Source organism: Danio rerio, chromosome 22 (assembly GCF_049306965.1).
Source record: "Danio rerio strain Tuebingen ecotype United States chromosome 22, GRCz12tu, whole genome shotgun sequence".
NCBI classification, from domain to species: domain Eukaryota; kingdom Metazoa; phylum Chordata; class Actinopteri; order Cypriniformes; family Danionidae; genus Danio; species Danio rerio.
The window spans coordinates 33,866,157-33,886,524 of NC_133197.1; the positions used below are offsets into that span (position 1 = coordinate 33,866,157).

The 20,368-nt window shown below is 35.8% G+C and overlaps 1 protein-coding gene across 50 annotated transcripts in view; it reads left to right on the plus strand.

Annotated features, from left to right (window-relative positions):
- The window catches only part of dock3 (dedicator of cytokinesis 3), a 397,524-nt gene that overhangs the window by 97,994 nt on the left and 279,162 nt on the right, over positions 1-20,368 (plus strand). For all 50 annotated transcript variants that reach the window (XR_012397895.1, XR_012397898.1, XM_009296480.5 and 47 more), the window contains exon 2: positions 10,056-10,139. Coding sequence is in view for 48 of the 50 variants with exons in the window: in XM_009296480.5 (XP_009294755.3) it covers positions 10,056-10,139 (84 nt within the window). In the remaining 2 variants the exon portion in view is untranslated. The remainder of the gene's footprint in view (positions 1-10,055; positions 10,140-20,368) is intronic.

A 20,368-nucleotide genomic window follows, 5' to 3' on the forward strand; every position in this document is an offset into this window, starting at 1 on the left:
CAGTAGCAGACTCTGAAATGATATGCAAATTCATAGTTCCACATGAGGTTATTAATTAGCAAATAATATAAATATTATAAGCGTAAACATTAGGTGAGCAGGTTACATTGTAACCCTTTGTCCTAACAGCACCCTATGTGATGAGATGCGCAGTGTTTTTGGCTGCATGTTTCAGTGCATTTGGCTGTTTGCACCAGACGAAACACGACAGAAATGTAAATATAGCCATTCAGAAGCACAGAATAGTGCACTCACTGCACTTCAGCCAAATGGTAAGGTTTATAATCTAATGAATACATATTAAAGCTCTTTAACATTGTAAGAATAGTTTTTAACCATAGCGGTTTGAACTGTAGTTTTGCCAAATTACTAAAAAGTTATTAGCATGATGGTAAAACAAAACCTGTATATTTCTAATCAAACCATTCTTCTGCAATCGTATACCAAAAAAACGGAAATAAGTGCAGTATTAGCTTAAAATGTGGGAGAGCGTTGATATTATGTAATTGCATTGTATTGCAATATGTAGCAAATTAAATGTTGATGTTACATCAAAAGTAATTCAAAAATACTTGATAAAGAAATTATTTATTGACAATAACTTGCTATGGTTACAACTAAATTAATTACAAATAACTGTATAAAATAGCAAAATATGAAATTATAAAAAACATATGATAATAATTGTACCCAGCCTAAATGTAAAATTAAAGTTACCAGAGGTAGAAAGAGTGACAAAGGGAGGGAAAGACAAAGAGAGCAAGTAGGCCTCAAAGAGGCAGAGAAGATAGACTCCAGTGGACAGGAGCAGAGCAGGAGAGCGCAGACCAGAAAAAGAGGCAGAGCAAAGTGCCAGCTATTTTGTCTCTTCCTTGAACATGTGACCAAAGCCCAAATACTGAGACATTCAAACTGACCAATCAACATGTGACCACATTATAAACCACCCCAAATCCACAGACCAGGCCCTGACCTAATCAGTATCTGCCTGTGGAATTTGTGTGAGCCTTCTTTGGTTAAAAAGATCATATAAACAATGCATATGATAATTTAGACTCTAGAACATTATTAAATGTAGCTGAATCACTGAAATGTGTTGGTTTGCACTGAGTCTCAGTTCTGAAGTTCAGTTTCAGAAGGTTTAATTTATTCTCCAGAACTGAGCTGAACTATCTGCTGCTGCTTTCAGTAGTATGGCAATAAATGTCCTGTCAAACTCACATTAATAGCATTTAACACTGAAAAAAAGCACATGAGCTGTACCTGAGCTGATCATTGTCAGTTTTCTGTTGTTCAGCTGTGAGAAATAGAAGCCATTTTTATTATATGCATTTCAGGTGTTGGTTAGGACAAAAACTCTTTTTAATATGGAGAATATTCCTTCTATCAGGTGCCGTTGCTTTTATTTAGAACACGGTTAAAATTACTCGCTCCTGTCCACAATCTGGCAACAAGCACTTGCCTGTGTGTTGATCCAGGAATGCAATACCTAGTTCAACCACTGGGCGTCAAATTTACATACTAGACCTTTAAAAATCTTATGGTAAGGCATTTTGGAAAATATAACAACTTAGATTCCCAATCAATGTTGTACCCCAATGTATCCCAACTTCGTGGGGATGTTGGATTTTGTTTAGAAAAGAAAATCGTCAAAATAACATTGTCCTTAGACCCTGGCTAAACATTGAATTTTGGCCATCTTATGTTATGAACTAAATCTAACCCAATATTAACGGCTAATGATGTTGTATGCCTTCTGGGAAAGGAGCACTGCAGGTTTTTTTGAAAGCAGTTAACTTTACAACTCTTCTAAAGTTGAGATTTACCATTTTTGAATCCATTCAAAATTATCATCTCCATGTCAGGCAGGAGAACCTTTAGCTTAGCTTAGCATAAATCATTCAATAGGATTAGACAATTAGCATCTCGCTCTAAAAATTAGCAAAGTATATTGAGGATGTTTATATTTTAGGCTTGATTCCTCTGTTGCATAGTGTACTAAGAATTACAGAAAAACTAAGACTAAGAACATTTATTCAAAGATTAATCCCTGGATTTACAAAAAAATGAGTAAACAATTTAATGCAAAAACAAGTTTTGTTTACAGATTTGTTTCAATGTGTATTTCCACATTAGGTCATGTTTTTTTTTGTTTAGATCATTTGTAATCCAATCTACTTATTTTTTTATATACTCCTTGTTTAGTCATTGTTTCTGTTTAAGACATTGTATGTTTCTCTATTATTTGTACAAAAATCTCTGTATCCCACATACTGAGGAGAGTATTTACTTCGCATCACAATCCCATTTTGATACCACGAATAGCAAAGTCTTTCACATTCAAGACACATATTGTTTATGTCATCCTGCATTTGAGTGGGATTAACTCATGAAAAGCCCTTTTAATAGAGCCTGAATTATTTACTAAATGCAGACCTCTGGCGGCAGTCACAAGCTTTCTTGGAAACTGCAGAGGGAGCCTCGTCTAACAAGCATTAAATATTAAACTGCGGTCTTTGAAAATAAATAACAAATAATAATAACATGTCATCAGAAAATGGCTGAATGAACACGACAAATCCTGAAAGACGTTTCTCATGCTTTCTTCCTGTTTGATTGTCGATGTTTTGCTATACTGAGAATGACGCTGCTCTGATAATAAAATCATTATTGTGTTCTTTTTATTTAGTGTAAATTGACTTTAAAAATGTTTACTCAGACTCTGTTTCATTAGCCCTTATAAACATTTATTTTGCATAAAAAAGCAATTACAGCCACTGCCGTGCAATTAAACGAATACTGGATCTCCTTCATAAAGTGTGAATCTGCGAAACCGATGTACCTCCTCGGGGAGTTTTCTGAATAGGGAATGTTGTGTGCGAATGAACGCATGCAACATTAAAGCTTTGTCCATTTCAGATCAAATGACGGATGCTTGTATTCTTTGTCGGAGCAGTCGGTTGCATGGAAACACTGAGAACAGTTTGTTTCTTGACGAGATGCTGGAAAGAGCAGACGCTGATATCAATTTGGGATTTTCAGAAGCCCCATCAGACGTCCGTGTACAGCAGAAAAACCAGGCAGACAGGATCATGTTGCACAAATACAGATGGATTCAGAGAAATTAATTCAGCTTTGTTCTGGGCACTTCAGCTGGTCGGCCTGACCATTATAATCTCATACTTATATAATGAAGTAGACAACGGATGGCTTATACTCCAGTTTGGAGGGGCATTTCGATTGAAAAACCTGCTTTTGCATGGATCTGAATGTAGACTCAGTGGGGGGTTATTTTGGGAATGTGCTTTTTCCAAAAATATCTCTTCAAACAAACAAGCTCTGTTTCATACATGTGCACTATTAAGATAACTTGTTTTTGCATACAGAATGAAGGTTAATGTTATTTCTATCTATCTATCTATCTATCTATCTATCTATCTATCTATCTATCTATCTATCTATCTATCTATCTATCTATCTATCTATCTATCTATCTGTCTATCTATCTATCTATCTATCTATCTATCTATCTATCTATCTATCTATCTATCTATCTATCTATCTATCTATCTATCTATCTATCTATCTATCTATCTATCCATCCATCCATCCATCCATCCATCCATCCATCCATCCATAACTTGAATCTATCTATCTATCTATCTATCTATCTATCTATCTATCTATCTATCTATCTATCTATCTATCTATCTATCTATCTATCTATCTATCTATCTGTCTGTCTGTCTGTCTGTCTGTCTGTCTGTCTGTCTGTCTGTCTGTCTGTCTGTCTGTCTGTCTATCTATAAACTGCTTTAATCTATCTATCTATCTATCTATCTATCTATCTATCTATCTATCTATCTATCTATCTATCTATCTATCTATCTATCTATCTATCTATCTATCTATCTATCCATCCATCCATCCATCCATCCATCCATCCATCCATCCATCCATCCATCCATCCATCCATCCATCCATCCATCCATCCATCCATCCATCCATCCATCCATCCATCCATCCATCCATCCATAACTTGAATCTATATATCTATCTATCTATCTATCTATCTATCTATCTATCTATCTATCTATCTATCTATCTATCTATCTATCTATCTATCTATCTATCTATCTATCTATCTATCTATCTATCTATCTATCTATCTATCCATCCATCCATCCATCCATCCATCCATCCATAACTTGAATCTATCTATCTATCTATCTATCTATCTATCTATCTATCTATCTATCTATCTATCTATCTATCTATCTATCTATCTATCTATCTATCTATCTATCTATCTATCTATCTATCTATCTATCTATCTATCTATCTATCTATCTATCTGTCTATCTGTCTGTCTGAAAATCAGTTTGTGAAAAGTACCCAGATGACTTACTACTTCTGGCGAGATAATAATACTACAAAAAGGCCTGTTAGCTATTGACTCATAGGGCATACTCACACTATGCTATCCGAACCGTGCCTAGGCCTGTTTCCCGGATCGTTTGAGAAGTGTGAGTGCTCTGAATTGGGCTCAGGCACGGTTCACTTGGCCGTCCCTGACCCGGTTGTAAGAGGTGTGCCAGAGGATGGTTTACTTGCGCTTTGGCGTGGTACGCTTGTAGTTTGAGTGCAAAATGCACCTGAGCCCGAAACTGAAAGCGAGACATGCACTTTTAAGGGACTGTTTTAGATGGATTTATTAATCATTCTTACTGTTCAATGAACGGAAACTGTCGTAGTTTATTAAAGATGCAAACCCTCCACTGCACCACAGCTGCACCGTCAGCAAACCTCCTAATTCCTGCAGCACAAAGACTTTATGGTTGTTTATGAGTGTCAAAAGTGGCAGATCTGTTTGCCGAAATATTTGACTGCGTCACTGCATCCCAAACCACACTGTAAAAAAAAAAAAAAAAGCATTGTAAAAAATAAAAGATCAAATGACTGGCAGCTACGGCTGCCAAACAAAAACCATAAAATTACGGTAAAATTTCTTTGTTGAAATAAAGTGCAAAAAAATAATAAATCTACAGATATTTTCTTTAAAATGTTTACAGAAAAACACTGTTATTTTAAAGACTTTTCCTAGATTATTATGATCAAATCCGTTCAATAGTTACACACTAAGTTTTACAAAGAAACACTGCTATTTTAAAGTTGACTTTTGTTTATTTGTTGACTTTTCCTAGATTATTATGATCAAATCCGTTCAATAGTTACACACTAAGTTTTACAAAGAAACACTGCTATTTTAAAGTTGACTTTTGTTTATTTGTTGACTTTTCCTTGATTATTATGATCGAACACCATCAATAAAGTGACTTTACTAAAAGTTCAAGAGAAAACAATGTTATTTTAAAGAATTTCCCTAAATCATTATGATTTAACACCTTTAATAAAATGCCAAGACATGCTCATGGTCGTAATTTAACAGTTTTATTTTGGATCAAAAAAGTCTGGAAAAAACAACAACTTTACAATTACAGTTGTTACATTTTATTGAATAGTATTTATGTAAAACATGTAGAGGTTTAAGTTGTATGGAATGATTCAGTTACAAATCTTAAATGAAATGGAACTGTAATGTGAAGGGGCCGCTGACAAAGGACTGCAGATCCAAATGCAGGTTTATTACGCATAGATGGTCAGGCAAGCAACAGTCAACACAGGGGCAAACAGATGTATGCAGGGAATCCAGAGTCATAGTCAAATAGCAGGCAAATGGTCAGTCCCCGCAGCAAACAATGTAAACAATTAACAAACAAAGCAAGGCAAAAAAAGAGAAATGCGTCATAATGTTTACAGTAACAGAATAACAAGACTTAGCAATTGGTGCGTGCGTCTGTGCTGCTTTTAAAGTTCATGTAATCAGTTCATAACGATCCTCTGACTGTGTGTTTGTGTGTGTTTGTGTGTGTGTGTGTGTGTGTGTGTGTGTGTGTGTGTGTGTGTGTGTGTGTGTGTGTGTGTGTGTGTGTGTGTGTGTGTGTGTGCCTGCAATCAGTGGAATCCGGAACAGGTGCATGTGAGCAGATTTTAGCTTTTTTATTTATTAAACGGATTTGATCGTAATAATCTGGATAAAATCTGTAAAAAACCAGTGTTTTTCTGTAAACATTTTAATGAAAATATCTGTAGATTGATTAATTTAGCACTTTATTTCAACAAAGAAATTTTACCGTAATTTTTTTTTATTTTGCAGCTGTAGCTGCCAGTCATTTGACCTTTTTTTAAATTATTTTTTTTTACAGAGCAAGTAATTACAATTTATTACTTTAATTTTACGTAATTTTAAATGTACTTTAAAAAAAAAAACGGAAAAAACACTGTGTAAATAATACACCAATTTTATTGTATGAAAAAGGAAAATTGCTGTAATTTGTCATTGATTATTTAGTAAAATAATAGTCAAGCTGTTAATTTACAGATATTGTTTGTAATTTTTGCGGACTATTGAATATGATTTAAAATAACAGAAAAAACACTGTATAAATAATACTGTAATTTCCCTGTATAAAAAACAAAAATGTCAGTAATTTGTCTTTAATGATAAAGTACATAAAATGAAAGTCAAACTGTTAATTTAGAGAAGTTGTTTGTCATTTTACTAAATTTTAAATATAATTTGAAATCACAAAAAATTACTGTAAAAAAATAACCCTATTTTTATTACAGTGCACTAAAACGATATAACTAAAGAAATGTCCACTGTGCTGCGCGAAAGCGCTTCGCACATCGATGACGTAAGCGTGTCCAGGCCCAAATATAATGTGAGTGCTGGCCGTTGGGGGAGGTGGGAGGGTGGACAAGCGTGCTTTGGCCTTGTTCAAGGCAACTGTACGTAGTGTGAGTACGCCCATAGTCAGCATGGCGTGAGGGATGCCATCAGAAAAGTCATTCCAGGGTAAGAACAAACAGTAAACAGAAAACAAATGAAAGCTTTTTTCCCTTTTGAATAAAGAAAGACCGAACAGCACATTTGAAACTGGAATAAAATGGAGGATGCATACCAGAATGGAGCCAAATTAAATGTGATTCTGCTAAATCGAAAGCTTGTTAGCAATCGGTTAATAGTCTGCACAGCCTGAACGATGTAAACAGAAGAAGAAAGCCATTTCAGACTAATAGAAAATTGTTAATAGATTACAAATAAAAGCGTTTTTCATTTATCTTTGCAACTTATTTCCAGTAATCAATAATGCACGGCATTATTTTATCAGCAAGTAAATGTTGATGCTGTGCTTTTATGCTGACTTCTTCCCATGTGGTTCCCATGTTGCAACAGTTACAGAAAAATATCCAGTGGAAAGCTGTAAACAGCACAGGTCTCTCACACAGGCTTTTTCATCAGCAAGGATTCGATAATTCCCTGGGATACTCTGTCCAGGTTACCATGGCAATCCAGAATATCTGCTTTTAAAACTGCACATGTCCGGGGTTTTTTCTTTGCTATTCTGGAATGCATTCATTGAAAATAAATCCTATTATTTCCACTGTGCTGCTCTGCCCATCTGCACTGTGGAGGCACCATGCTACCATGAATACAGCTACTGAATCATTATTAAGAGTAACGTTAAACATGCATCATGCATTGTTATTAAATCAAATCCTCAAATACAGCATTTAAAATGCATAAGTATATTAAAGACATTGCCATACTGTATAGTGGAGGCTGGTTATTGAAGTTATAGAAAGATACTTTATTTTAGCAGAAACGTGAAGTAATCCAACATTCATTTTCCTTAAGTGTGCTTAGTCCCTTTATTCATCAGGGGTTGCCACAGCGGAATGAACCACCAACTACTCCAGCATATGTTTTATGCAGCGCATGCCCTTCCAGCTGCAACCCAGTACTGAGAAACACCCATACACATTTATTCACACAGCATTCACACGTTCAAAGTCACTTAAATCCCCTTTCTTCCCCATTCTGATGCTCGCTTTGAACTGCAGCAGATTGTCTTGACCATGGCTGCGTCCGAAACCACATACTTCCATACTATAAAGTGCACTAAAATCCGTATGCGAGCCGGTGGTATGTACGAATTCATAGAATTCGAAAATCAGCTTGCGAAAAGTACCCAGATGACTTACTACTTCTGTCAAGATTCTGAAGTGCGCATCCCATGCATGCTGCGCTATCCCATGAAACCTCGTGAAAGAATTCATGAATGGGAGTAAAGCGACGCAACTGACGCAGTTAGGTCATGTGACCATGACAAAATGGTGGATGTAGTATGTCCGAATTACATTCACACTGCTCATATTCATACTGTATAGAACGTACTTTTCTAATGGCCGAGTAATACGTTTAAATTCAAATACAGTACCTACTTAGTAGGCGTTTTCGTCCCAAGTCTACATGCCTAAATGCATTAAAAGGTCACGAAACACCATAACTAATTTTTTGAGTTGTTAACAGTCGTATATGTGTTCCACACTGCTAAAAACACTATTAGGACACCTATATTTTACTAAAAAGTGAAAATTGGTTGTTTTGCGTAATTTCGAGCAAATTCGTACTTTTTTTTTTTTAAGCGAATTTTTGAAGCTGCGTCACGGTCATGACATAATAGCGTGTATTCCAGCATGTAGAGTGGACATCTGTGCCTGAGAGTGCCTTATTACGTCTCCGAGTGTGCTGCATTAATGCATGAGTAAGGCTTGGTTCAAACCAATCAGCGCGCTCTATTGCGCAACTTCATTAATATTCATAACTGTCACAGTGCTTAGACGACAGAGACGCCACATTGTGTTGGCAAAACAAGCGTGAAGTGTTGCTTTTATAGTTTGCTGCAGTTAAGTTTTGTTTTCATTTTCTCTCTGTGAGAGCTCAGAGTCACGTGTGGATTAACAGTGTACGCGACGCTCGACAACAATAACTCACGTGTTTAAGGAGGATTATTGTTTACCTGAGAGCTGTTCTCATCTGCAAACGCTGAGATCCGGATTCGCTTGTAGTCTTCTCTTAATAAAGACGCGGTTCTAGTTGCTGGTGATTGTCCTGTCTACAGATTTGGTAAGTGAGTGACCAGTGCTCTTTGTTTATTCAGTTTGTTCGTATCGAACTAAGTTAACTATTGCACCGAGTGTAAACATGTTAGCACCACAACCAAACTCTAACCTCGTGTAGGATTTTCACCGCATTTTGTGACCGGAATAACACACGCGGCTTTCTGACGCTACCTGCCGTGTGCATGTAAGTTTCCGGGAAATGCTGAGTTTTTTTTCTCTCATTCGCCATGCGGTATCAAACATTGCATGAAAAATACACGCTTAGAGCAGCTCCTCGAATCAAATATCTCGTTTGTCGCGAGGGACATGAATGAATTCCCAGAATGAAAGAGCCAAACTGCAGTTAAAGTCCACCATTAAATAATTTGGCAAATAATTCGACTACAGATGTCCATGTAAACACAGTCCCTTTATCCCCTGTGTGTGTGTGTGTGTGTGTTTTGACCCTGAAACTCAGCACGTGCCCAAATAGACACTCCAACGCCATCCCTCTTTTGTTCCTCCTACACTCCCCCCTAAACAGAGCTGGACACGCCCACCTTTCTGACTTTTTCCAAAGTAGAGGTGTGAAAACACCCTGCTGAAACGAGGGGGTTTCATGGCCCTTTAAGCTGCTGCCATGTGATTGGCTGATAAGAAATTTGCGTTAATGAGCAGTTGGACAGGTGTACCTAATAAATTGGCCGGTGAGTGTATATGTGGAGTCTGAAGTTGAAACTGACGTGTAATTGAGCATTATTAATAAGCTTTTTTCCACTTCTAACACAAATTTTACTGCAGTGATTAAATGTTTGCTTGGTAACTTTCACTGATTCAACAAATAGCATAATTGTGGGCGGGAGCATCTGACCAATGGCTGACAAGGAGTGGGGTTGGTAATTCTGTTAGTTAGTGTAGCTGCAGTGAAATTACGCACATAGCTGTTTATAACAAATGTTTTTGTGGTTTTATTTCGAACGCATTGTCTCCCAACACTTTTATTATGCATCTAACTCATTTTCCACCTCTCTTTCTTCTTTCCGCAGTGGTCTGTAGCTTCCGTGGATCTGTGTCACATGGTCTGACACTAGAGCTCGGAGAAACAGTTCAGATCCTGGAAAAGTGCGAGGGTAAGTCATTCTCCTGAATTAGATCAATCTTTAGTGGATGTTTCTGGAAATATGAGTTATTTAATTGACTTTTGCATACGTGTGTTGACACAGCATGTGTTGAAGGAAAATCTTGTGAAAATTATAGGCTGTATTCTGTGATTATAGTCGAAAAATTAGTTTTTTACTAGGGATGCACCGATAATGTTTTTTGGGAACCAATCCGATCTGGATACCGAAATTCTGAGTATCTACCGATACAGATCCGATCCTGATACTGTGCTATGTGTTGTTGTTTTTTTTTTTTTACAAAATAGTTTCTATAGTTCTGGTGATAAACTCAGATAATGTATCTTCTTTAGTCAAAACAACAGACCTATAGGCCTACTGTAATAGTATTGGGCGATATACAAAATTTTCAGAGCGCCATATTGCCCCCCCTTTGAGATCGCCGATACACGATACTATTGCATGGGGGCGTGGCAGTGTTTTATTTAATACTAACAATAATAATAATATTAATAATAATAATAATAAATATAATATATATATAATTATTATTACTATATTTTTTATTGTTTTATTTTATTATTTTATATAGTAATTATTAATACTATATTTAACCATTTCTAAACATATTTATTAACCTTTCAGCTGATTTTTAAACTTATTTAATAACCTATTGCATTTGCATAACGTTTGATTTTGAATAATAATTCAAACAAATGCAAATCACTGCGCACTTACAGCTAAATGGGCTTTGAGACCGAAATTATATTAAACAAGACTCGATGCAACAGTGTGGCATGGGACAGGATTTTATGGTGACTTCAGGTTCATACCGTTATCCTTGGCCCGCGGGACTGCCGCAAAATGGATATAATATACATGGATGAATGCAAATGTAATGACATTTAGCTGAGCACGGAAGAAACAAGGATGTATTAAGGTCCTTTCAGACGGGAGGCGAATGGAGAAGTCACCGCCCGCACGTGACTGTTTCTATGCGGTGAAGTTTTCCATGTTTTGTTCAGTTGAGCGCGGCGCAGCTTCAGGTCTAATCAATCACAAAAGTAATCATCAACAGTGTCACATTTGTATTTGCTAAGATCTAACACAATGTTGCGCTTGGCATGTGTTTATTGTATTAATATTAAATAGCCTATTTGACCCGAAACTTTTTACTGAGCTCAGTAAAATTTTCTTCAAGTTACTAATAATGTTTAATAATTTTTTTTTTGCCAAAACGAATGGTTAAATACAGATTGCTTTTAATTGCATATAGACTAGTTTAAATAAATAAATAAAATATATTTTAGGCTATAAATATAAATATGTACCTAACATATTTTTAAAAATTAAATAAATGGGTTATTTTCTGAAAAAAATGTGCATATCCGGGTTCATCATTCTATCGAATTAAACACAAATAAGACACACATTTTCTGTGTATTTGAAAGAGCAGTCAATGCATGCACTGAAAAAATAGTCTATAAGCCCCCTTAAAACTTAAATAGGCTAATAATAACGGATGTAAAAGACAAAAACCTTTTTTGTGGAAGCAAGAGAGAAACTTGTGGCAGTGCTGTTAAAGAAGTCTCAAAAGATCAACGACCGCAACATGTTTTATTCCAGAACATTTGAGCTGGTTTTAGAATTCTTTCATTTTCTTTTTCAGTTGTTTCATTTTTACAAATGGTTTTATTGAACTTGTTTATTAATAAAATTCAGTTTTGTTATTTAGCCTATTATTTTTTGCAACAAAGTTGCAGACTAATTTGCTCTAAGATGTGGCTGTGCCCTCACATGCAGCCTGTGCTTCAACACCTGCTGCTGCTGAGATGGAGAGAGAGCGCAAGAGAGCAATCGAAATTAATTTTTGTCCAAAGGTGTCGGTCAGGTGATGTTGATGTAAACAGCTGAAGCTATCATATTATTTATAGTTAATTTATTATTAATGATTCATTCATTCATTCATTTTCTTGTCAGCTTAGTCCCTTTAGTAATCCGGGGTCGCCACAGCGGAATGAACCGCCAACTTATCCAGTAAGTTTTTAGGCAGCGGATGCGCTTCCAGCGCAACCCATCTCTGGGAAACACACACACACACAATCGTACACTACAGAGCCTACCCAATTCACCTGTACCACATGTCTTTGGACTGTGGGGGAAACCGGAGCACCTGGAGGAAACCCACGCGAACGCAGGAAGAACATGCAAATTCCACACAGAAATGCCAACTAAGACGAGGATCGAACCAGCGACCTTCTTGCGGTGAGGCGAACATGCTACCCACTGCGCCACTGTGTCGCCTATTATTAATGATGATGATTAAAATTAATAAAACAAATCATTTTATTCAATAATGCAAATAAAACATGTAATATGTCTACATTAGTGCAAAACGAGCTAAATATTGTCTTGATAATCATCACAGGTTTCAGCTCTCGGCGATATTTTTTCCTATCGCCGATACACGATACTATCGTATATCGGCGCAATCCTATATTGTATATGACAGACGACACAATCTAACTAAATCTAGCTAAATATCGTCTTTAAAATCAGCACAGGTTTCAGCTCTCGGCGATATTTTTGCCTATCGCCGATACACGATACTATCGTCTATCGGCACAACCCTATATTGTATATGACAGACGACACAATCTAACTAAATCTAGCTAAATATCGTCTTTAAAATCATCATAGGTTTCAGCTCTCAGCGATATTTTTGCCTATTGCCGATACACGATACTATCGTATATTGGCACAATCCTATATTGTATATGACAGACGACACAATCTAACTAAATCTAGCTAAATATCGTCTTTAAAATCATCATAGGTTTCAGCTCTCAGCGATATTTTTGCCTATCGCCGATACACGATACTATCGTATATCGGCACAATCCTATATTGTATATGACAGACGACACTAACTAAATCAAGCTAAATATCGTTTTTAAAATCGGCACAGGTTTCAGCTCTCGGCGATATTTTTACCTATCGCCGATACACGATACTATCGTCTATCGGCACAACCCTTTATTGTATTTGACAGACGACACAATCTAACTAAATCTAGCTAAATATCGTCTTTAAAATCTAGCTAAATATCGTCTTTAAAATCGTCACAGGTTTCAGCTCTCAGCGATATTTTTGCTTATCGCCGATACACGATACTATCGGCACAACCCTATATTGTATATGACAGACGACACAATCTAATTAAAAACATGGTGCCTGCTGTAAACTAGGCTACATTATTTGAGCTTTCATTATGACATTGATATAATATGTTGTGGTCTAGCTGATGTTTCTTTTTTATTATTAAGATTTTTCTTTGAACTCTGTACTAGTCTAGCACTATTGACCCTCATCACTGGTTAAATAACCAGCCTTTCAGCAAAGCCTGATATTTTCCTGCAGGTTTGGCGCAGACTGATCCGACAGACAGCGCAACATGATTTAGAAACAGCAATGAACTCCTGCTTCAGGTCAAAATGAAGACATTTAATGCAAAACAAAATGCATTTCTCCACTGATTACTTATACTAACAGGAACAAATAGCCTTGAAGAAAATTTTTCGTGTTGGCATAAACGCAACACGCAGTAATGAGAAGTAAGCGCTGAAGTAAACAAGAGTTTAACTACGTGAATTTTCATCTGTGCTTCACATTAAACTGTAGAATGGTTTCAGAACATATGTGATATAGTAGCCTACAGGACAACTTTCTAGTGCCTTATAATAGGCTTCCTACATGGCTTTTGTTGGCTTATAAATTACACCGAATATAGCGCTCACGCAAGATCAGGTTTGGATTGGTACCAGCTGGCCGATACCCATTCCAGCAAAAAATATATAGGACCCTATCATACACCTGGCGCAATGTGGTGCATGGCGCGGCGCAATACTTGTTTGCTAGTTTCAGCTTGGCGCAAGAGTCGTTTTGAGGCGTTGCACCACGCTCTTTAAATAGCGAATGCATTTGCGCTCATTTGTGCGCCCATAGGCGTTCTGGTCTAAAAAGGAAGGCGTTCTGAGGCGCACTGCTGGCGCGTTACTATTTTGAGAAACTATAATAGATTTTTTATTAGACTAAAACTAACCCGGTCTAAACTCCAGCGCAGAGTTGCGCCTCGCTTACACACTGCCTAATAGCCTACACACAAGATGTAGAGCAAATATCTTTACATATGAAAAAAATGAAAAATTAAGGATAGGCCTATATATAGGATATAATAAGAATATATATAGAATATACATATAAAAGATTTAAAATATTACAAAACATATTATTTTCTAGCCTACATAAATATGAAAAATCACTGCTTTTATGTCTTCTTCATCTCGGGAGGCTTTTTCAGTTCATTCATAACAATTTGCTTTTGTATAATGTTATTATTATTAGCAGTATTATTTATTATATCTATATTTATATTTGTTTTATTAAAAACAAGCTTAGATTTGCCCACCTGCAGAATTTACACCATATGGGGCACAGCATGTGTTTTAGGCTATAACTCAGGTTTTTGAGCACACTTCCTTATTATTTTTCATTTATTCGTTTTGAAACAAAAATTTGCGATTAACAAACGAAATTCATTATTTATAGGCTAATTGATGTCTGTGCGTAAAGGTTTCCCTATCCAAGAGCGAAAGTGAAAGTAGATCCATTATCTCTCATTCTTGCACGGTAGATGCTCTGTTTAACAGTTAAAAAAACTGTTAACTGTTTGCTTGTGAAATGCTCCGTTTTTCCACTTCCACTTACTTTACATCCTGTAAATAGCAAATGCGCTTATGGCGCGATGCAGCTGGCTTTTAAAGGGAATGGGAGATGAGACTAGGTAAGTCTGACACCTACAACTCATTAAGAAAATAAACTCAACCCTTCGAGACCATGCGCCACGTCCTTAAATTAGCAAAAATGCATTCTGACACGCCCTGAAAGCGTTTGCGCCCTGCGTTTTGCGATTTGCGATTTGCGCATGGATCGTCAAAATAGAGCCCATGGTATCGAACCGATATCCGATCCAAGTATCGGGATTGGTGCATCCCTAATTTTTACATCTCAATGTCATTTTAATGTCATTGTAATGTCATTTTTTTCAGTGATACCTTATGTTTTTACTTTATTTAATGAAAAATATAAGTTATTGAAGGGGCAGTTCAACCAAAAATTTACATTTTCACTTTATCTACATTCACTTAATTCAAGATATAGCTGACTTTGTTGTTATAGTAAACATTTTAAAGAAGAGTTTTAGCTGAAAACATTGCTCATTAGTGGTTTAAAAGTCGAAAAAATCACATACAAAAAAAAAAACAACAACAACAACAACACAAGACTAAAACCTGTGGCTCTTTACGATACAATAAGGTCTTAAGCAGAAAATGAATATTATTCACTGCATTTACTTAAAAACCTAGACAAAAGTCATGATTAGTCTGCTGTAAGACAAAAGAAACAAAATAAAGCACCTGATATAGAACAAACATTGACCTATGAAGGTGGACAGAATCATTTCTGATGTTTAAACACGTCAGTTTCATTGAAAGGTTTTTATTTTGAAGAGTCTCAAACCCTTTTCTGTATCCCCCGTCTTAGAAAGTGCCAAAAGACGCATCAACCACCCACGCTTAGTTCAGTATGTCCTAAATATTACTAGACAAATTCTCCTGTCTCTGCGTTTTTCGCTCAATATGTGTCTTGTGCTGCCGGCGGTCTTTAAGCAGAATAATTTTGAATACCTAAATGCAACCGAGAGACATTCAACAGAGCACTCTCGAGATCCTCTCGGGTCACTGTAGCTGTACTTCAGCTTACAGAGCAGTAATACTGGCTTAAATAGCATGTTAGCATTAGCAATATCTGCTTTCTTCTAGATGTTTACAAAGACAAAGGAACTTGAAACTGAAAAATCACTGACAATTATGTCCTTTGGCGTGACACTATGCCAATTTTAGCTTTATTTTACTTCATGTTTGTCATCTTCCAATATATTTAAGAACTTTCAGTTGGTTAAATCATCACTGTGTGATGTTTTATACGTTTGTTTGGTTGCCTTAAAGCATGAAGCATCACTATTAGCTTGTTTTAGCCTAGCCCTACCTCAGTACCTCAGCTAATGGGAACATTATGTACTCGTATCAGTACAAGGTGCTCTGATGATGAAAGCTGCACATTGGCAACCTAGCCTGAATTTGCTGGCTCTTACAGATAACAGAACTGATCATGCGATGTTAGCGCTCTTACGGTATCGATCGAGAGTTTTTTTCACAGAGTTATCTTTCTTTAAAGTAGATGCATATCTAACAAGACATGACTTAAGCATTCACTTGCTGAATCTCATAGAGGAAATGTTGTTTGCTTAATAATAGCTCAGGAGACTATGAGGCGTACAGTAGAAACAAATGAAAACATGTTGGTTACACTTTAGTTTCGGTCACAATTCTACTGGCTTATTACCTGCCTATTATTAAGATATTACTGTTCATTAGTGGTTATTAAGCATGATCTTATTCTGCATCATAATCTAACCCAACTGCTACCCTTACTAACTTTTAATAAACAGGTCATTAGTACTTTGTTAAGCTAGTAGTGTTAATTAACGGTTTGTTAATACTGTGAATTGTGACCGAAACTAAAGTGCCATTGTTTTACATATGTAAAAAAGACTCTGAGGCTATGGGCGTCAATCTGATTTAACAGTAGGGGGCACAATAAATATTAAATTTCTTTCAAGCATTTTTTTTTGTAGGGGACACAAATAATACAGCTGTGTTGTACTATAAAGATATGTCCCCGCAGTTAATATTGGTTTCATCATTATCATTCAGGGCTCGAAATTAACTTTTTTACTTGGTAGCACCGGTGCTCTCAACTTCAAATATTTAGGAGCACCCAAAAAATTTTTAGGAGCACCAGAAAAAATTTAGGAGCACCCACCAAAAATGATTGAGCACCGCTGCAAATTGTTTTTAAGGGATTTATTGTATTTTAAAACAACATTAATAGGACTGACAAAAACCAGAAACAACTATCTAACTAATGCTGCGAAGACATTGATATTTGTGTGCAATAATTCCAAAATGAATGTCTAATAATTAGGCTATAGAATATTAATGATGATGAAAATGACAATAATAGTAACAATGAATTACATTTCTCATTATGATACTGCCTTGAACGTGCATGAATGTAGGTTATCTGCAATTAAAAGTCTGATACTTTATGAAAAATAATTGTATAGTTTGCATCAAACAAAAATGAAGCATTGCAGTAAGAAATATTTATTTTGTACTGCTGTTTTTATATGCACGTCAATTTAATAAATAATATTTCTGCTACAAAACAAACAAAATATTATAATAAATCATTCAATTCAATGATGAAAGCTGCAAAGCAGTCATCAGTAAATAAATAAAAAAATAATATACACCTCAAAAAAGAATAGACAAAAGAAAGGAAGTAAAGTCTCACTTCTATCACTCTTTAAAAGTTTTGGTTTCAGTTTGTGTCAATTTAAAGGTTCAGTCTGAGATGATCTTCATTTTTCTGTGTTAGTGGAAAAGCTGGCGAGTCAGCCGACCCAATTTATGAGCAGGCAGAGCAGGATTCTTGCGATGACCACCGGCACAATACCGCACTTTATTATGAGCTGCAGTTTCAGTGTAAACTTAGTAAAGGCGAGCTTCTTTGACGATAATATATAGTATTAGATTTGACTTTTAGCGGACATTTGCGCTGAACACGCAGTGAATGCAACGCATGGAGATTCGGGCGCCTTCTCCAAGAAGCGCGTACTCGATTGATCTCAGCTGGCGGATCATTATTCACCACGTGACGTGTCATGATCGCTCTTATTTTGCGCCTGGTGGGGTTTGCAAACCTGTGTGCTTTAAGTTTTTACTCTTCAGCCGTTTGCATTTCCCGTGGTCATAAAAGCTCCTTCCCTGTCATCTGACAGCGAAAAGCCTTGAGTGATAGACAGCTAATATGAACCAATATAGCGGCAGGGAAGAGCGATTCAGCACGTTTTTACAAAAAATCAAAACAGGTTGCACTACAACCATTATCTGCAGTCGCACTAATGCGACCAAATATATTATAAGGTCGCATAGATTAATTTTCGGCCGCATATGCGACCAAAATGGTCGCAATTTCGAGCCCTGTCATTATAGCATGGAGACTACATCAATATGGTTATTTTCAAAGTTTTACTCAGGTTTAATGTTGTGTTGTTTACAGTCAACAGACTGATTCCTGAAGCAAAAAAAAAAAGACGTTTTCCATGCTCATAATAACCAACTTGTTTACATTACACTTGTTCAATTGACCGATCATATTGTAAATAAGTGAGCTTGTGAAGTTCATCTGCTTAATAGCCACAACTCAGAAAACATAAAAAAAAAAGTTTCACCCTCCAAAAGAATTGTCGAGACATATCCAGCTGCAGAACCGCGGAACCACACACGTTTCAGGCACACACAATCTAGCACACACGATTTAGGCAAACCATATATGATAACTAACTAACTCCTTAGCATTATCGCCACCTATTGAATTTCACAAATATGATTTCCCATTTCAGTCATCATTGTTATTATATCGATCATTTTAACATCTCTGCAGTTTCTAAACTCAAATTACGTAAATAAAACAAATTGGTTAAAGACACTTATGACTTTATTCATGTGTCCAAATACACAAAGAAAACATAATAGACTGTCTAATTGTAGGATTAAGTGTAATAAACTAATTCAGGATCTTAATCTTATCATACTTGGTTTAAATCACTTTTTTGTAAAATATAAAAAGCAAACAATAATGTGTCACATTAAAATAAATTAACCTACTGTAATGGAAATTAATTTTTAGATGAGCTTTATATGTTAGAAACTTGTCTAAGACTTATTATTACATGTGTGTGTATCTGTGTTCTCCATATGTTCATCATAAAACCTATGTGTACATTTTTATAGATAACTATATTTCTTTAGGTGAAAGCTTTTTCATTATCCTAAGAAGGATGTGTGGTTGTTATGAGCATATCGCACGAACAGCAGAAGACGTCTGACGTAATTGTAGATGAGGCCTTATTGGGAGTTGACCACGTAAGCAGTACAAACTAGATAAAAAGGTGAACACACTTTGCTTTAGTGTCTCACTCTGCAGAAACTGTTGTTGCTGTATGACTGTGATCTTCTTTATAAAGAATAAAACTTGTAAAAGACATCCCGGGTAAGACTTTGTTTCTTGACCACTGAGAGAGCCTCCTTAGAGAAAATAGCCACTACACCTACTATAGTTAATCATTTAAACAACATATAATATAGTTAAAAACTGATTATCTTAACTGATTATCTGATTATAAGCTACTATCTTTTACTAAACTGTCACAGCATATATATATAATTACTTATTATTTTTTTATTAATTGTTAATAGTTAATTTGTTTCTATTGCTAAATTTGGGTTTAAAAACAATATATTGCTTACTATAAATTACTACAGTATTTAATGTGGGAAATCAGTAGTTAAAAAGTTATTAGAAAATTAAGCAAAAACACTATTAAATCGCTTGAGTAAAATATTAATATAGTGTTATACATTTGTTACATGTAAAAAGATTTTTATGACATATAAAATGTATTATTGCCAAATTAACTTGCTTTTCTTTCCTTCATTATAAATGAATCCATTATATAAATTGAACCTGTCCAATTTAGATCGTTCAGCAAGGCCAGCAAACGAGTATCTGCCACATTATTGTCAGATAATTATGACTGATCATCAGGGCCACACGGAATCTGCGGACGTTTTTTGCTATTTCTGCGGAGAATTTTGGTAAAAATCTGTGGATTTCTGCGGAATTATTTTGGGAGTATCCAGCGGAGTATCATAACTAAAACCTTAATATATTAAATAAAAAGTAATAAATTACTGAATAAAAACTGAATAAATTAATATTTACACATTTACTCAAGTAATTAAATAGAATTAATAATGGGCTAAAAATGTCCAGAAATCTGCGGAAAATCTGTGGGAAATCTGCGGAATTCTGCGCGCGCAGATTCCGTGTGGGCCTACTGATCATCTATGATGACTGATAGAAAACTGTTAAGTCTATTATATTGAATGGCGATCAGAAACAATGCTCCCCTTTCGCCCGTCTCGATCGCAATATTTGTTAAATAAAGTAAAGTAAACACTATTGTTTATTGTGTATAATATTTATTAACC